At 38.4% G+C, this 20,187-nt stretch overlaps 1 protein-coding gene across 1 annotated transcript; it reads right to left on the reverse strand.

Annotated features, from left to right (window-relative positions):
- Nucleotides 1-6,108: 6,108 nt before the first annotated feature.
- On the reverse strand, nt 6,109-18,878 carry LOC142615047 (FIP1[V]-like protein). Its single transcript, XM_075787733.1, has 9 exons — nt 17,714-18,878; nt 15,371-15,627; nt 12,771-12,897; nt 12,628-12,696; nt 12,358-12,498; nt 12,026-12,127; nt 11,596-11,924; nt 9,169-10,840; nt 6,109-7,343 (listed from the first exon to the last, which is right to left on the reverse strand). Exons 1-9 carry the CDS (start codon nt 18,680-18,682, stop codon nt 6,771-6,773), a joined length of 4,239 nt encoding a protein of 1,412 aa, XP_075643848.1. The 5' UTR covers nt 18,683-18,878; the 3' UTR covers nt 6,109-6,770.
- Between the last annotated feature and the right edge of the window lie 1,309 nt (nt 18,879-20,187).

Raw genomic sequence — 20,187 nt, forward strand, 5'->3', positions numbered from 1 at the left:
TCAAGTCAAAGCACTCGTCTGTATCATGCGCATGGTCCCTGTGAAAACGGCAGTACTTGCTCCTATTACGCTTGTTGGGGTCTCCCTTCATTTTGTCCGGCCACTTCAAGGACGGATCGTCCTTGATCTGCATAAGAACCTGCTCTAATGGCATAGTCAGGGGCGTGTATTGCTGATTCCTCGCGGAGGAACTGGCCTTCTTACCATCCTTATCTTTTCTCTCGTCTACCCGAACTTTCTTTGGACGAGGTCCCTGGTACGGATAGCGATGGTGGCCCACTTCCGAGCGCTCTGCCCTTTTTCTTTTCTTGGCTATGATGGCGTCTTCAGTATTCATAAAATTCTGGGCCGAATGGACAAGCTCGGCCATAGTCTGTGGTTCCTACTCGTAGAGTTTATGAATGAACAAGTCAGAATTGACCCCATTGTGGAAAGCGGTCAGCAATAGCTTGTCATCCATCTCGTCCAGCGTTAAGGCTTCTCTGTTAAACCGGGTGATAAAAGATCGCAAACTCTCATTGTCCCCTTGCTCTATGGTCAGTAGGCTAGAGGAGGAACATTTGTGACACTGTCCTCCAATGAAGTTGTTGACAAACAGCTTACTTAGTTCTTCAAATGATCCCACTGAGTTTGGGGGAATCTTACTGAACCACACTCGCGCTGGTCCCTTAAGTGTGGTGGGAAAAGCTCTGCACATGATCTCGTCTGGGACCCCCTGCAAGTGCATGGTCGTCTTGAAAGTTGCAATGTGATCGCAAGGGTCGCGATTTCCATCGTACGAGTCTAAAGAAGGCATTTTGAATTTCGGGGGTAGAGAGGACTGTTGATGGAAGCTGTGAAAGGGGAGTCCGTTCGGTGGACCATATCATCTACTGGGTTTGCTCGCCTCATGTTTTCCCTCATTTCATCCATGGCTTTTCTCATCTGGTCCATTTCTTTTTCCAAGTGCGGTACCTTCTTGAAGCGGTACCCCTTGTTTGATCTCCGGACTCTACATTTTCCCCTCCTCCTTCCTGACTTGGGGCCCTTCCCTCCATGTGTCCTTGACGCTGCCTCCTGAGGTTGATCTCCCTATTCAACTCCTGGTTCTGACGTGTCAATTCTGCCATAGCGGCAGCCATGGATTGTATGTGTTGAATAGAAGGCGGTTGCATTACAGGTGCTGATCTGCGGTCGCGAAGGGGATTGCTGGAAGCATCCCTACTCTCCTGGTGGCCTGGGCTGGTAGCCCTTGATCTTGTTCGAACCATTCAGCCTTTTGTCTGGGATAGAATAACAACTTCCCACAGACGGCGCCAACTGATGATGCAAAGAAGATCAGTGGGCTGGATGTTTCGGACTTCAAAGGACTACTGGTTCTCTCTGCGGCCTGAAAAAGAAAGAAAAGCGAATCAAATGCGACCGGGGCTGCCGGCCAAAAAACCCTCCGATTGCAAAGTTAGTTTTTCTCTCTATGTTATCTAAGTTCCAACTTTTTTGGAGTAAAAATCAACATACCTTGGCCTTGTCTGAAACAGCCTTTATATAGTATTCTTATAGGCGATTATCAAAATTGGAACTTCTCCTGGATTCAAGGAGAGGTAGAAATCAAACGTAACTTGCATAACCGTTTGGAAGTTATGCTCTTGTTTCACAACGGATACCTGGCGGTTATGCGTGGGATAAGGGATTATCACATCTTATTCGGAGATTTTCCTAAGTGTGATACCCTCGTCCTGGAGTTCCTCAGTTAAGTGTGCTTTGGCACACGCACAGGGGCTGTTTCGTCTAACGGGCAAATTCCTTCAAGACGAGACTGTCGGCACTCTGGACGAGTGCATCACTCTGGTGGTGCTTACCTCGTCCATAACTCTTCTTCCCTGGACAAGGTAATTGTAGGCAAGTTTCTGAGGGTGTTTACAGTGGTAGGTGGGTCATGGATGACCTGTATGGACGACTCGAAGATAGGCTAAATCAGCTCCCTATCAATTCCATACCCAAATCACTCACCGGAAAAGCTTGTAAATTTCCTATACACTTCTCAAACCAAATCCTCCACACTGTAAATCCAAGACACACAACAACAAAACTCTCACTACCACTTTCAGGAAACTAGCTCCTCATCAATCTCTCACAAAAAAGTTTCAGCTTTCTTTCCACCATTTCATGCCAAGATTCAATCTTTCAACATCCCATCTCTTCCAATGTCCAAGAACACTCCTAAAACTAAAGAAGACAATGGATTTGACCCTAACCCAACAAAAATCAAACCTTACATGTGGGCGTCTTTAGCAAAACCCATGAAACTGCCGCACCCACAAAAACGCTTCGTCCGTCCTCTATTCAGCAATCTCCTCCTCATAGTCTTCGCTGCCACTATCAACTTCCGCGTCATGCTCTGCCGTGCCGACGTCAGCCTCAGCCTTAGCGCATGGTCCCCACAGAAGAAAACCCATGTCCTCAACTTCAACTCCACGCTCCCCAAATACACGTCCGTCGACATCTCCGAGCCACACGCCAAGCAAGAGAGAGAGCAATTGCTAGAGGGCAACTTCACGAGCCAAGGTCAGTACCGAACCTTCTCCTCGTGGTGGAGATTCATCACCCACCAAGACCTCAGAGCAAGATCCTCTAACAGTATACCGGCCTTGCTTCGTTCGCCGAGGTTTTATCGGTATTGGTTGCAATTCCGAACTAGGTTTTCATCACTTAAATGTTTTTTTTTTAATATCAGTTTTTTTAATTTTCTTTAAATTCTAAATTTTATTTTTAAAAAAAAGCCAAAACGACATCGTTTTGGCTCAATTAACAGCTGGTCATAATTGGAGTTTAACGGAGTACCAAATTGACAACAATTGAAAGTTAGAGGACTGAAATAACAAAACTGAAAGTTAGAGGTCTGAAATGAAAAAGACTGAAAGTTAGAGGGTCAGTTTTGCATTTTTGTCTAAAAAATTTATAACATTTAGCTACAATGAGTTGTTACTACTAGCAGCTCACTGTAGCTAGGTGCCAAATTTTTTAAGATATAGCATCATTGATGGAGCTAGTTTTTTGTGTTTGGAGCTATAAAAATAGCATTTCATCTCTTTTATAACTTTTGTTGGGAATGCTCTAAGAGGATATATATTCATAATTTAAATCAAATTCAAATCTATAGAGGTGCAATTCATCTCTCTTAGTGGACCTTTTCTTCTAATGAAAACAGGAGAAAAAAAAGGTATAATTCAAAAAATTTCACAAACTAAAAAAAAAAAAAATTCTTACAAACCTCAAAGTTCATGAACATATTATAACATAAAAAGAAAACCAAAAACTACCCTTAAGTTATGGAAACTCATTTATCACAAACTAAAGCAATATACTTTCTCATTAAAAAGTCAATCTTCTATAATAATACATTAAATAATTTCAAAACACCGTCCCAAAAAAGCCAATCTAATTAATGTAAGCCTTGAAAATAAAAGATTATGATACCCACTAGGCATCTATTTATAATTTGATTTTTATCTTTTCTTTTAAATTTATCGGTCAACTTTACCTCATTTTGTAACTTCAAACTTAAAAAATATGCAATTCAAATTTCCAAGTGAAGATTCTCATTGGAAAAATCTAATAGTTATAAATCAAAACTTAGAATTCTTAAAAGTACGATGTCAAAAGCATAAAAAAGCTTTGGATAAAAGTGTAATATATGCCTTTTAATTTCTCAAGAATAATGCTATAAGAAACTATAATGCATCCAAATGCTAATAATTACATACCTATCACAAATTGTTGTTATAGTCCAGAATTTCCATGAATTTAATGAGATCATAGGAAAACAAACCAAATTTCTCATATATATTTTCACTTTATAATCTAGCAAATAAATAAAAGAATTATATTAAAGATGAGAACTGAAGGAGAGGAAAAGAAACAACAAAACTAGCCCCACCCACTCCTCTTTTATTCAAACAAGAATGATAAAAAAAAATAATTAACCTCCACTCTCGCACAATAAACGTTGAATATGGAGGAAATTAAGCAAAACACTAGACCTACAGCTTTATACTAGAACTACAATTTTTCATGCAAATTGAAAAATAAGGACTCCTAAATAGAGAAGCTACAGGCTTACCACAACACAATGACTCCAACTTGACCATCAGGTTTTGAGAGAGGAGAAGTTGCTACAACGATTTTATGTTTAGGGTTTGTTAAGTTTTGATAAAAAAATCCATACGTATTCAATGGAAGTTTTTGTATTTGTATGACTTTCACATCTTCAGAACTCTCGAGCCACATTTCAACATTGTCATTCCACGATTTTTTTTTTTTTTTCTTTTTTCATAAAGAAGGCTTTGCGTTTGAGCCATGAGAAAACAAAAGAGAGAAATAGTCAAATAGATAGGGGCAGCATGAAGGGAGGAGTGATTGTGCGAAGGAAGACTGGAGTGGGAGAGAATGAGGTTTACTACGTGTGGATCATTTGAAGTAAAAATAATTAGGGGTGTCAATTCGGGTTAATGTGTCGGGTTCGTGTCGTGTCAAGTAGGGGTATTCAACTAAATAGTTCAACCCTAACCCGACCTATTTAATAATCGTGTCATGATCTTTCAACCCTAACCTGACCTGTTAATAAGGCGGGTTGACCTGACCCAACTCATTTGACACGCTTTATAAACAAGTCGTCTTGGGTTGACACGAATGTAACACAACCCATTTCAACCTGCATAATATTAAATATAACATCCATCTAGAAATAATTATTTTTACATCCCAAAAGGAGTGCATACACTTCAAAAATATAACATTCATCTAGAAATAAGTTCTTTACACTCCAAAAGAAGTGAATAAAGTTCAACCCAAATTCAAAATAATATAGTTTAACAAAAATAAAATTACATAGTTCAACAAAAACAAGTGGGCCATATCATGCAATCAAGAAAAACACAAGGCGCATGGGTTCAAAGTTTATTGTACAAAAGCATTATGCAGAAAAAATAAACACATGAGAGAGAGAGAGAGAGAGAGAGAGAGAGAGAGAGAGAGAGAGAGAGAGAGAGAGAAATAACCGGTTTGAGAGTTGACACTTTGAGTTTGAGAATTGGGCATGAGAAGAGTAGAACGGCTGAAATTTAAAAATAAAAAAAAATAATAAAAAAAAAGATATTTATAAGAAGGTTTAGAGATTTAGGGTTTGTAGGGTTTAGAGATCTACGGTTTGTAAAATTTCAAATTTCAATTATATCCCTTGTAAATTTTCGTAATTACTCACTTTTCTTTTTAAATTTAAAATATATGTTGGATATAAAAGGTATTTGATAAATCTAAAATAAGATGAATAGTTATTTGTTATACGAGTTAAATGGGTTGTGTTAAGTGGGTTATTTCGGGTTGACACAAATAAATTGGCATGTCAAACGTGTCTATTGCGAGTTTCGCGGGTGACCCGCTTATGACACGTTTCTTATTGTGTCACTTTCGGGTTGACCTGTTTATGACCCAAACCCACTAAGGCCCAACCCTAATCCGAAAAAAATCTGTGTCGGGTTCGTGTTGTATTCGCGGGTTGGGTCAAACATTAACAACCCTAAAAATAATTTAAAGAAAAGGGATATGACGTGGAAAATTGTGGTGCGAGTAACAAAAAGTCGACCAAAACCATATGGAGTCATGGTGGACCGTTTTCCATCCCACTATTTGTCTTTTGATCTTAGTGTGAGCTTGAAAGAGTTTATTTTTATTGATTTATTTTACAAGACTCAAAAAGGTTATGCATAAACTGAATAGTTGATGATGAAAATAAACTGAATTTTATTGTGTTTAAATAAACAAACAACCTCTTAAAGAAAACCTCTACATCGTTACAAAGTGTGATGAAACTTGAATTGTCCAGCCTACTAGACACACAAACTTGTGACGCTAATTATATTGAATTTTCTTTTCGTAGTTAATCAAATGATAAAAACCAATACACCAGATGAAGTTTGCTTCAAAGCTGAAATTATCAGTTCGCTGGGTCAGTCAACTATTGTTATTAAATAAAAGATTGGTGTTGAAAATTTGTTCCCCTCGGTATCTCATTGGGATGATGAAATTCCATTTCAATTGGTGGAACTTAACAGTTAGTACTTGGAAAATGGATAGAAAACTCGGAAGATGACTAAAATTTTTTTTCTTTTTTCTTGTTCTTTATCTTTAAATTTCACATTTCTTAAAACTCACTTGTTCCTTAAGTACAAAAGGAACTTCTACTTCAGGCTTCTGGCCGAAAAAAGAAGGTTAAAAAAAATGATAACTAATCAAGATACAAAATACAAGTGTAAGAACTAGAAGTCTATAACACTGTAGTAAATCTGGCTGCTCCTGTTTTGCTCATCCGCTCTTTTCTTCAAACATCAAAGCTGCCACAACTGGAAGACGCCAGCATCATATCTAGTTCCAGCCTCCCATAGCATTGGCTTCTGCAAGGGTCAGACTTGCCACGTCTGGCAACCCAGATTATTCTGAGTCATAATATGAATTAACACTAAAAAATAATTCCTGTGCCACCATCAGTGACCAGTTTAATGTTACATTCACTAGTATATACAAAACATCAAGAGTATAGAGGGTGGCAGCATGGTTACAAAAGATGATACGAGTATTGAAGAGGTAGATGGACGTCTCTAAAACCCTACAGATGCCATTTGAAAACTAAGGGCATGACTCAACTGGCGGGGTTCTAGAATTACAGAATCAGGCCAAGACTTCCCTCAAAATCACGAGCAATTCAGCAGAATAATGTAGGTCCGTTGATTTCACGTTTAGTTACTTACCCACCTTCTTTTCCTAGCAGGCCGCTCTGGTTTGATCTCTGACTCCACAGGAGTCTCAATTTTGGCAGAGGGCAGTGCTTCACTCTCTATCTTCTTAATCACCAAGACTTCTTTCTCAGTTGGCAGTGGAAGCTTGAACCGCTCACTTCGCTTCTTCAACTTCTCCACTGTATCCTCCAGGTGTCTTTCCTCCAAAGGTTTTGTGTCAGCATCCTTGCTTTCCAGATCACCAGCATCTTTCTCTTCAGCTGATGGATGTTGATTATCAACAATCTCAACTGTATTAGCAGATTCATCCAGAGGTTTGGTGGCTTCTGAAGATGTACCATTGATATTCCTATCACTCTCCTTGAATTTCAAGGAAGACGATGGCCTACTGTTGATACTGAAATCCCTCTCAGCATGGCTAGTCCAACGTTCCAACTTGGAGCGCCCTCTTTTTGAGTTTAGTTGTTCATCTTCTGAGGAAACATCTTCCCTATGTTTTCTGGAGGCATGACGCTGCACTGGAATCTCACGCTCACCATTTCCTTGATCCCCATCCCCGGAGCCTTTCAAGCCCTATATAAAGGAACAAGAAGGAAAAACAGATTTGAACATTTCCTACCATATTTAAGTACAAAAGCCAAAAAACAATAATGAGAAGTGACCACAAGCCTGCAGGGATACTTCCTACATTGAGAATTAAGTAGTGAACCAAAAAAAGAACATCTCAATGGACTCAGCAAATTGGATCTCTCTCTCTTATTAGTAATAACAAGGAGTATCTCAAATTCACAATCAAAACCCAGATGAATTGAAGAAAGAAAATATGAAATGATAATAGGAAATGCCAATACGAGATGGTAATCTGACCAAGACAAGCAAAGCAGTTTAAAATTTTAGTCTGCAAGCCTAAGAACAAGCTCAAATGATCAAAATCAATTTATGTCAAAAACGTACTTCAATGATCTCAAATTCATTCCAAACATCACAATCTATATGTGTGTTTTGGGTCAGCTTTACGAAATAAAATTGTCTGCATCTCCCCTTTCTTTACCCTAATGAATTACTCTAATTACAAGCAGAGGCATGTATGAATAAAATTCTATGGAGGAGGTGCAAGGAATGTGATGGGATGTAATATGGTTTAGAACTAAATGGGACAGTTGCTTAGAACAGATTGATGGGTGATTAGACACCTCTGCAAAGAACAGTAAGTTCTTGAGGAAAAGCTCTTGAAGGATTATTTTCATTTACTAAAAAGAACCCCTATCACAATGCTTATACATGGATATTTACAGCCTAGGGGTTAGTTACTGGTGATGACATCAACCATAACCAATTCACATTTATCACATGCTATATTACATTAGTAATATATAATCACTTGCAATATTTGATAAATTTCTACTTCCTAACAACTTCTAAAATCTAGCATGTGTATGTGCCTCTAACTAATTTTCCCTCCAATTTTAAAATACTACAACAAACTTATCACGTAGATTTAGCTACAATAATCACATGGAACATGTGAAAGACAGCCCTTAGGCTTGCCTTGCCCTGCCATCTCACTCCCTCGTGCCACCTCCCCATGCCATGTCAACATCTTCCATCTATTGCATTAGACTCCTGCATCAGGAGGTAAATAGCTTAAAACAACCAGGTCACTTCTCAATCCATGAAAAATGGCCTCGAAGTGTAAACAAGGATTGACAACGCTCGCCATTTAATGGGGAAAAAAGTCAATTCTCGATATTGCAAAACACTAGCCTAAGCAAGATTATCAGAATGGTGTCATTTCTGTTTATTTGTCTATTTATTTCTTTATTTCAATAACATTAGCACTTAACCAACACAACTACAGTTGGTCAGCCCATCTGATGACCTATATTATTCCTAAATGAAAGCTAAACTGTACATTTCCCAGAAATTAGCATCTTTAAAAGAAAATACTCAATTTTGGAAGCAACTCTTTATTCCACTGAAATCATGGTTTCAACCTTAGTCCAATGCCTGAATAATGAAAATTCAGTAACCAGCTATTAATGAGCTTCAACAATCAGATCCTTGAAGTAGGATGCTTAATGGGTCCAATCCCCACCAGCCAACACCCCCCACCCCACCCAACCAAAAAATATATATATATCATGGTTAGAATTCCAGCTGAAAACAGGAGCTTAACTAAGCCTTGCTGGAAGAGGGATTGAGCCAGATTTCTCTCTCTTTTTTCTTTTCTTTTTTTAATTTCTTTTTGTAAACAATGCTTTACTTGTATGAATTCAAGCTTGTGACCTACTTGTTCTTCTTGTGAAGGCATTGTCCAATAACTCAACTTCTATGAAGGAGAATTTTTTTCCTTATCATGACAGAATTCTACATTCTTGTGTCTAAACATGGAACATACCGTCTCATTAATTTGACCACTTTGGTCTTCTCGATTTCTCTTGGAGGGGCCTATAGCGTTGTGATCACCACCCTCAGACTCTTTATTCTTCCTTGTATTCTCTCTATGCTTTTTGTCATGCACTCTTTGGTTATCAGAAGCACTAACAGCACGATCATTACGAGTACTTGACCTCTCCTGCCTGGATCTTCTTTCTTCATTACTGAATTGATTTCCACGTGGGTAAACATCCTCGCGTCCCCTATAATGTGAATTTTCATCCTCAATTCGATCTCGTCTCTTGGACTGTTCACTGTGTCGCACTGTGTCTTTGAATTGGTATTCTTTATCAGATCCCTTGTACTCTTCCTTTGCCCTAGAATGGCCAGCCAATGCTTTTTCCTCCGGACCACGCCCACCCCTTAGAGCACCTCTTCCTTCATCTCTTTCCCGCTTGGGTAGATTTTCTTCGTGAGACTGTTTTAACCTATGCCAATCCTCCCTCTCTCTTTGTCTTTCACCCCTTTCTCTCTGCAACCAGCCCTCATCTTTGTGCCTAACAGAGTGGTGATCCTCAAGATTATCCCTAAGTCTTAGTTGATCATCTCTCTTCCGTGGGTCCAAAACCTCATCCCTTTCTCGCTTTCGACGACTGGTACTTTCTCTGTGGCCATGCAAGATTTCTTCTTTGTCAGCATGGTCCCTCCTCAGATATTCCTCATCCTTCCTTCTCTTGCCATGGTAATCATCCACATTTTCATACCTACTCTTCAGACCATCATCTCTTTCCCTGTGGCGTGATCCAGCCTCCTTATCGTAAGGAATCCTATAGTTTCCATTATCTAATTGTTTCCTTGAATGGAGAAATTCATCTTTGTCACTCCTCTCGCCATCTCGAACCTTACCCCTATGCCTGGATCCCATTTCCTCACCACGCTCCCTCTTCCTTGTTTCTTCAGTTCTAATCCTTCTGTTATAAGGATCATCATCTCTCCGTTGCCAAGGAATTTCAGGATTGTCCCTCTCCTTTCGCCTATTAAATCCATCAGCTTTCATATGCATCTGATGACCCGAGCTAGGATCCCAGTCTCTATAGGGGTAATCTTCTGTTCCTTTTACTGCCATGCGACTTCTTTCTATATCTTGTCTTCCATCACGAATCTTTCTTCGGAGACCCTGTTCATTGTCATCAAGGTGCCTTTTCATGCTCTCTGTGCGTGTTGAACGTCCTTCTTGAATGACTTCCTCATCAGCCCCATCCCGCCACTTCTGACAGTCCCTGCTGCTTCCTGACCTAGCTTTGCTGTTTTCGCTACTTCTTGCAGCCTTTGAGTCCTCACCTTCATCAAATTCTTGGAGCAAAGGTTGTTCGACACGAGAACTCAATTTTTGCTTATTTATCACTCCATCCTTGAGGGTGTCATTTTTGCCTATTGTATTTAAAGTCATTTCATCGTTTTCCATCACAGGGCTTCCATCAGGTAGCAAGAGCTCATCATGTTCAGCATCTTTCTGCTCAACACTTGACTCTCTGGCAACCCTAACCATGACAGGAGATGATAACCGCGGACTATGTTTACCATCCAAGCTTTCAACTGATTCTTCCTTCTGATCATCATGAAATTTCCCATCACGTGTACTTCGACTGGGAGCCATATGAGGCGATTGGTCACGTGCTCTTTCCTGTGTCCGCCTGTATTCAAAAGGCGCAAGTTAAAATGCATTTATTGAGTCTGATGCAATTTTACAAATTAATAATAATTCCAGATCAGGCTAATAAAGATATGCAAAAGATTAAACATTTTTACAAATATATTTCAGTCAATAAACATTATATGCAGCTAAATATTTGAACAAAACTGGGTAACAGCTAACTACAATATCATAAGCTGTACCTGATGAAGTACACAAGGCAAAAGTATTTATATGCCAACTGAAAACCTCCAAATGGGCATACTGACAAATCCCTTTTATTGATTGGACAGAAAAGGCATACAGTTACTAGACAACTGCAAAATGATCAATTTGGAACTATTTTTTCTCTCACCTTCTAAGAAGATCATAAGTAACTTTACATTTATTCTTTGTTACCCAATATATCATTTGGAATTCTTTTACCATGATTCTCTAAAACACGTGAAATGCAAGTTAATTTGCTTCTACAATTTACATGCATTCACATGTTCAGATGATGACATCCTAAGCTTTTGTATAAAAATGGCCTGTAAAAACTTAAGATAGAACACAAGGCAAAGGCACAAGGTGCGACAAAGATTTCAAATCCAATCCAAGCACTTGGAATTAAGGATTGTTGCATTGAGGTGGACTTCTCTTCCTAACTTAAAGGAATGTGTTAGAATAAAGAAATATCAAATTGACCAGAATAACAGATTGGTTTCTATGAACATATATCAGACATTACATCTATTTCCAAGACTTATTTCATACCTTTCATCATAAGGAGTACCAACTTTCCCGCTAGTCTGCCCCCTCGAACCAGAAATCTGGACTGGAGCTTCTGGAGGGAAGGATGATATTCCATCCCCATCAGGCAAGTTATCTTGACTAGAATTCACAGATGGCATTCTTCTTCCAAGATCTCTCTTTCGAACATTGTAAGCCTGTGGAAAACCATCAAAATACTCACTGTCCACCTGCTCCACATCTTCTTCAGCTACATCGCCACCTCTAAAATCCTCTCTGGGGGTTTCATTGTCTGGTTGCTCTGGGGCATTTCCTGTGGAGGAATCATCATCTAAAGAGTCCTGCAAGACAATCTGTTCACCGAAATACCCCTGGTTATCTACATCGCATATGAAATGAAGCATCCAATTCCACAATTAGATCAGTGCACTTAAAGAAAAATATTAATACATACCTCAATAATTGCATCTGAATCACGCATGCGAGGAGGTCGAGTGTCAATGGAGGGGAGACGCTCACCATAACCACCTTCAACCTGTATTGCTCTCCCGGTTGGCTGGAGGGGAAAAAAATTGATGAGCCCGGACGCTAATATAGCAAATAAACGCAATTGTCTCATAGATACAGCTTTTTTTACCATGATTGCTAAAAGCTATGTGTAAATATTGTGACAGCTAGAAAGGCAAAGAAGAAGAGAGCTATATGAAAATAAAGAGTAAAAATTAATGGCTGAATATAGTTGTCTACAAATCTTCATGTGAAAAATAACATAACAGCTGTACATACTATAGGTGGCCGCACACGAGCAGATCCTTTTGCTAAATCACTTTGTCCAACATCCAACTTTCCAGAATTTGCATTTTCAGCCAGAACATCATGAACACCAGTGGCTGCTGCCAATTCTGGGGGTAAATCTGGATCATACTCCTGGGGAAATATAAGCAATAAAAGATTTTTTCTGGTAAAATAACTTGAGTATAGAAGCCAAATATTCTATTGAAAACCACAATAAACTTTTCCAAGTCCCAAGATACATAAAGACCTTGACCTCATTACCTGCTCTGTTCGCCCACTTTCATAAACCCGAATTTTGCTTTGCATGGTAGACTCTAGGCGGAGTTGTTCCTGGAAAATCAATATGCAGGGACTTACTTTTCATTTACATGGCCAACATTATGATTCAAGGTTAATAAAGTTACCAGCTGCCTGCAATAATCTTTCCAGCTCTCCTCATTCAAACCAAAATTGAAGAAGTCTGATATATCAATGCCAGGATATTTCCATGGTTTCTCCTCAAAACTTTCAATGTCAACATCAAATATAGTCCTGAAGATATTCAAGAGGGCTACATAAGCAAATCATGACCCCCAAAAAAGAAAAAAAAAACCCAATTCTTTAACAGAACCCTAGAATGCAATATAAAAGATGGACTACATCCACAATCATAGAGAAAAAAGGAATCCTGCAAGGAGAAAAATTGGCTCTTTTTTCACTTTCTGCACTGCTGGAACAAGATGGAATTTATATAGTAGACGCAAGCTTGACACTAGCATGTTAATAATGAACACTAAACTCCATCACAATGGTCAAAACAATCTAGCAATGAACAAAAGATTTCTTCCCCCTCTTGACTGACAAGATTGTTGGCATCTCATAACAATAAAAGAGAGTAAGGATTCAAAAAACCTGATTATAATAAGATCCCTAGAAGGGTTAAGGATGTCAGAATTAAAACCATTTATTAGTTATTACTTTCACTGTCTCTTATTTTGACTAGAACAGTAGCATATTAGGTGGGACATCTACCTATTGCAAATAATGTGACATTATATGATTCAATTAGCTAAACATATCTGCTTAAAGAAGATTTAAGAACACAAGTCAACACCTATAACAGACAGACATTTGTTCGGTGGTCCACCTCAAGATTAAGAATACTACAGTATACCACCAAAATTTTAAACTGTATCTGTCTTCACCATGCCCTTGAAAGTTCTTTAAATCTCTGGATTTATATAGCTTAAAAAGTAAATACTAAATAGTAGAATTTTTTTTCCTAAAAGCTCCAAATTTCAGCTTTTACTATTAGACAACAAAAGAGCTTTACGGTGCTTAAAAGTTCTTTCTGTTCTTGCTTCCAAATACCCTCTTTTTTCCAAAAAGCATTTGATGGGGCTCAAAGCTGTACTCTGGTTGTTCACGAGCTGTAAAGGTTTGAGAATCAAAGGGAATTTGAGGATTTGGATAGCTCTAGGGATCAGTTGCTTGCTTCTTTTTGTGGAACTCTTTTTGATTGGTCTAGGGCATGGGGACTCACGTCTAGTGATTCCCTCCCTTCTTTTCTTTGTTCCCTTCTCTTTTTGTAATTTCTCTGTTGTTTGGTTTTCTCTCTTGTTTCTCTTTGTTTTCTTTTTCTTGTATTTCTGGGTTGCTATGTGTTTTTCAGGCATAGAGTAACCTTCGTATATATATCATTCTTACTTATCAAAAAAAAAAATTATCCCTCAAATGAAGGCATGTCGTTTCCTTGGTTATTTTAGCAAAATCTCTTTCTAATCATCCAACATGTGAAGATGGCAATCAGACTCATCAAAATAAAGGAAAGGACTGCAAACAGTGCAATTCTTGAAAAACTAGGACACAATAAGGTAGGGACACAACATTAATTAATATATTTTTAGTTATAATTTATTATAATTTAAGGGTTAAAATGCAATATATTTTGTGTTTTAATCTTTATTTACTAATTAATAAATCCATTTCGCAAATATAATTGCTCTATATGAATCCCTTATTTCTATATTAAGGAAACCCACACCCTTCAATATATAAGGCCCTTGTTCCAGTATCTTATGGAGCCAACTGGCCCAATCCACCCACTACTACTTTTTCTTTTCACGCTCAGAATACTCTTAAGTTCTACTCAATTATGACTTTTTCTCGCTTTCCTTACTTTGAACCAAAAAATACCTTTCCTCAAGAATCACCACACACTCACACACACACAGAGCAGAGGTAGCTAGGCCTCATTCACCACCAAAGCTCTGAGATTGATAAACTCCTTGCCAATGCCAGGTAGAAAGTCAGTTCCTCTAAACTCTTCTGCCTCGCCTTGTGCCTTGAAATCTTTTCTTCTTCTTCTTTGATCTCCACCGATATGGTCGCTACCTCACGGTCCTCACCAGCTCCCTCCTCTTGGAATTAAAACAGGCCACATCTCATAGTAGACCATCATACATCATGCTCTTCCAAAATTTCAGGCCTTACATTTTATTTCCAACTTAAAGCTTGGCCAGGTCTCATCCAATTTTTTTTTTTTAAATAATAATAATAATAAGTTAGTAAAACCCTAATATTAATATTTTTGTGGTACATGCAGAGACATTTGCCGTGTCCATGCTTCTTAGCAAATATCCAACAGTTATTTTAATATATTATCAGCTGATAAAACCCACAGAAACACAAAAAAGCTAAACAATAATATTTAACAAAATAAAGTGCATTGACCAAACCTACATCAGTTAGATCCCATTTAGATGAACTATAGAGTTCCGTGAGAAGGCCCAAACTTCCAATATGCATGTGTTTGTGTTCAGAGGCAATAATGGCATACACATCAAAGGTTAACACTCGTGTGTCCCAGGATTTTATCCCAAAACCTTCCTCTACAACACCATGTTAATGAAACCACCTCTAACAGAGGCCTTTCATAAAGCTAACAACAAGACAACTGACAATAACATATGATGATCATGAAAGAAAAACAAGCAACCAGCATACGCAGCCAATCAAAAATTACTTGTGAGAAGGAAGCGTGAATTCCAGTCCACCACCAAAACCTCGCCCTGCCATATTGTTGCCCCAGGCAGGCAATCCAAAACCCGAGTGGAAACCTTTCTGCATTGGAGAAGCATTTTTAATTCCCGTTGGTCTCCATTCACCTCTACCACGACCAGCCATAGGACCCATGTTGACAAGTGGACGAACTTGACCAGGGCCTCCTCCAGGAATGGAGGTAGCTGCCCCAGACATTGGCACTGCCCCAGGTCTAACATACTGCAGGTTAACAAAAGATAAACATAAGGTTTTACATGCAAAGACAGGAAAAGCAAACAGGTATAAGACAACAGTTAAAATATGCTTAAATAATACAAAGAGAACAATTGCAGCTACAGCAGAATTTTTCCTTACAAACCAAAAAAGAAGTTCTGAAAGTATCATTGACACATTCTGTTACTTATGTTGAATTTAAGTTACAAGCTGACCAGTAAAGAGAAAAGTTAAGAGGGGGAAGATCAACCTTCCTAGGCATGAATATTGAAGATTTCTAAGAACATGTTTATATTTTAGTTCAAGTCAGAAACAGAAGACATAATTCTAAAAATTTAAAATGATAATGATGAAGAAAGATACAAAGAAGATGTAAATTTTATCTTTATAATCCTATCAAAATTAGTCTTTCAAACCAAATGCCAAGGCAAATGGCAATAACTGTAGATTTAAAATTATTTGTTTCTAATAGCAAGAAAGTACATATGATACTCATCACGAAACACAAAACCCCTGAGATAATTATACCACCACATGGAATTAACCACTTGTCAGAACACAGGCTGGAGACTATGGCTGAAAAATACAAGTTAAGCTTGATAATTATACTTTCCACTTCTAGACAAGAAAAGGTTTGGTACAATGCATCCAGGATTAGAGACTATGAGGTGTATCAAGCACCCAATCTTTGGTATATAAACCATGAATCATTGCAAAATAACAACAATTGAAGCAAAGACCAGGGGCAAGAGTTCCCAAAAAAAATTAACTAGGAAGAAACACACCTCAAAAGGACTTTTTAAGTAATTTTTCCCTTTAATTTACATATAAGGAATCCATTTTCTCAAATACATAATATAGTATTGCTGTCCACAGTTCCAGAAATGTACTTTTAATTGAAATGCATCTGGATTTGTAATTTCTCATGAAGTAAATGATATGGAGGTAAATAAACTGCTCTAGGAATAGCTGCCCCTTCTTAACCAACCCAATCATGTCAACACTGCTGTAAATGGTAAATGCAATAGATCAATTATCAATGAAGGCATGCCACATATAAATTCATTGTGGCATAACCAGAATACAAGTTTGCTCACTCATAATTCCGAATTGTAGGATTCTCAAAAAAAAAATTCCGAATTGTATCAACAGCAGATCTTTCTTCTTTCATATCAGAGAAGCAGCATTGAAAGAGATAGATGGTAGTGACAACAACGACAATTATGGAGACGAATATAGGAACATATAACGCCAACATTGTGTTGAAAATTAATAAGGTTTAATCTTGAAGGTTCCCTATAGATCAGTTGCATTTTTTTTTATTGCTTCATTAATGCCACGGAAGGAGTGTTCAAGAAAAAGGGGGCCATCAGAAATTTTTTTAAAATTTCTTCATAATTACTTCAGAAACAGGGTCAAATCCTAACGCTAGATGGGAAATAAACAGTATGACACGTAAAATCCACAATGCACAGAAATCTTTTACAGATTTAAACACTAAACACAAAATATCTTATAGATTGAAGAGGGACCCATTGATCGTCCTCACATTTGACTTTCAAATCAAAACCCAGGTAGAGGATTTTACCAAAGTAACCAAACTACAAGGATAAGCCACTTTAAATAAAGTGATTGGAATGAAGAGAAATCAGTTTGATCTCCTCCATTACTTGTAAATCCCAACAATGAATCATGGCTGAAACTTTTCTTAACCAGATGATTTTACCAGCCAGCTAAAAGCAGCTGCCTTTACTTTAAGCATAAATAAAATCTCAGCATACAGTAAGAATCATCAAACACTTATTAAGGCAACCAATTTTCATTTCCATTACTCAGAATTGATGAACAAAAAAATACAGTTTGGGCACTCACTCCTTTCTACTTTTTCAAACACAACAAACCAAAAATAAAAATAAAAAAACTGACAACTATAACACAAATCGAAATCCAATGCATCAATTTCCCACTTCATTTTACAGAAATTACAATCCATAACTACACTCTAATTCTCATCAAATAAGGGGAAAACACACAACCCCAATATACACAAAATCGTTCCCCATTTTCAAGCAACAACATATAACAAACTGACCTTAAACTGAGAATGAAATGGATGATACCCATGATTGCTATACCCAATTTTCGGCGCCACCACCGCGCCTACGTGGACACCGCCACCAATAACCTTCCCGGCATCCCCAGTCTCCTTCTTCTCTCCATCCGCAGCCTGCGCTGCATCCTCTCCCCAATCTTGCGCCTCCATCTCCTGATTCAGCTCACCGCCTGCCACAATAACCAGCGGGTCCCCATCTTCATCATCATCATCATCTTCCTCGCCGCCAATTCCGCCTCTCTCCATTGCCATGGGCCCATGGTTGTTATCGTTCAACACTATCTGCAAATCGTCATCACTATCACTGTCCCAATCATTCTCGCCACTGCCACCACCGCCTCCACTGGCATCATCCTTTCTAGAAGCTTCCAGATTTACCGTCAAACCACGCACCATCGCATCACCGCCGCCGCCGCCGCCGCTGCCGCTTCTGCCACCACCGGAGAGTCCTGGAATGATTGGCTCGGAGCCAATATCATCAATTCCAGTATTACCCTCCTCAATATCAAAATTCACATCTTTATCCATCAAATCCACCCCTCCTTCACCTCCTCCTCGGTTCAAAGTCTCCGATTCAACAACACCAGCCTCCGGACCAGTCCTTATCGGCAATTCAACATCCCCGGCTTCCAAAACCCTAGCACCACCAGCTGAATCCTCGCGAGCAATCGAATTCGGCGCCAAATCGAGCTTGGCGGCTTCGCGAACTGGCTCCTTAGGTTGAGGAGCTAGGGTTTGATTGGGCGCAGTGGAATTAGAGCCAGGAGCTCCGAAAACGATCCCATCGTCGTTGTTTCTGCTCTTTAGGTTGAGATCGATCGGACTGTGGAGAGACGGTGGCGCAGGCGACGGTTGGTGAGGCTGCGAAGCAGAGGATAACGACGACGAAGAAGCAAAAGGTCTGAGCACGTCCGTGTACAGATCTCCGAACTCGTCGTCGTCTTCCATTAGAGAGAGAAAGAGCGAGAGAGAGAGAGTGTTTCTTTCTTTCTTTTTTTCTAGAGAGAGAAACAGAAGAAGAAGAAGGGTTTTGAGTTTTTGTGAAAGGTTGTGTGAAGCAATGTGTTTGTGTTAAGAGTGAGTAATAACGTTGTTTACGCTTTACTTTTCTTTTTTGTTTACGCCTAATAAATTGTGTGTTTCCGTTTCACAATTTTGGCTTTTCAAATTTATTGACCTATTATTGTTATTGTTATCTGCATTTGGTTTTAAGACAAAATTTCGTTATTTCATTTGGGACTAATTTAGTTACACTACTTAATTAAAAATACACTTTAATTTTATAAAAAAATAAAAAAAAAACCTAAGAAACAACGTATAAAATAATGTTCCTAAGTTTTGTCATTTTTTTTTTCTAATTTTTTTTTTTGATAAACTTCATTTCCCTAATTTGTGTTGTATTAGTTTGGTGTGGACATCAAATTGGGAGCATCTGAGCAATTTGGGATTTGTTAATTTGGACTGAGAAATTGTTGGTGATATGATCTAGGGATGAAAGTAACCTCTCAATTATTCTTATGGGTTGTGCTACTTCTATTTGTACTTTGTTAATTCACTCCCAAAGTGGCAAAAGTCCAAACAAAACCCACAAGAGTTCGGGTACTTCAAGTTCTAAATTTGTTTACACTAAAAACTAAATGGTCTATTGATCACACATCCTCTCTCTCATTGTCTACCTAAAAAAACAAACTTGTTAACTTTATTGTTAAGTTATAAAAAAAATAGAAATATATCTATAGAAATAATGAAATATTCAATTATCTACTATGAGCCTATTGTAATTTAATATGGCACAATCCAGTTCTCTCGTAAACAAGAATTTGGGTTCAACCCCCCTTGCCCACTTGTTGTAAGTGAACAAATAAACAAAAGCAATTCCATGACTTATGAAAAGTGAAAACCTTTTGACATCCTTAGAGCATCCACATTCATTTATCCTAATTATATCATATTTTACCATTCAAAAAGCTACTTTATCAATTATACAATACAATTTTATAATACCTCAACATCCAATCTTTTATTTTACCATACTACACATTAAAATAATATAAAAATAATAGTATAAAAATATTTCTCAATTCTCTCTCTGGTCTCTATATCTCTTACTTTCAGTTACACCACCACCACCGTCCACCTTCTCTCAGTCACACCACCACCACCACCACCATCCACCATCCACCTTCTCAGTCACACCACCCACTTCTGCTAAGCAAAATCCATAGCAAAATCTGGAAACCAGAAACCAAAAATCATTCACAAACTAGAAACCATCATTCTAAATCTAAATCAAAAATCAAAATCAAAACCGAAAACCCACTACCGACCCACGTCGCCGTTGCACCACTGACCCACGCCCACATTAGTCACAAACCCACCACCGCCAGAAACCCACACAACTCGCCGATCTCCACCGGTAAAAACTCAAATCACTCACCGATCTCCGATCTCCG

The sequence above is a fragment of the Castanea sativa genome, chromosome 1 (assembly GCF_040712315.1).
Source record: "Castanea sativa cultivar Marrone di Chiusa Pesio chromosome 1, ASM4071231v1".
Lineage (NCBI taxonomy): Eukaryota > Viridiplantae > Streptophyta > Magnoliopsida > Fagales > Fagaceae > Castanea > Castanea sativa.

Excerpts from the sequence above, each read along its gene's own strand:
- LOC142615047 (XM_075787733.1), bottom strand. The coding sequence starts at position 18,682 with ATGGAAGACGACGACGAGTTCGGAGATCTGTACACGGACGTGCTCAGA. Across the intron at positions 12,128-12,357 it reads CTCGTGTGCGGCCACCTATA|CCAACCGGGAGAGCAATACA; the intron begins GTATGTACAGCT and ends TTTCCCCTCCAG. Across the intron at positions 7,344-9,168 it reads GTGGTCAAATTAATGAGACG|GGCTTGAAAGGCTCCGGGGA; the intron begins GTATGTTCCATG and ends TCCTTTATATAG.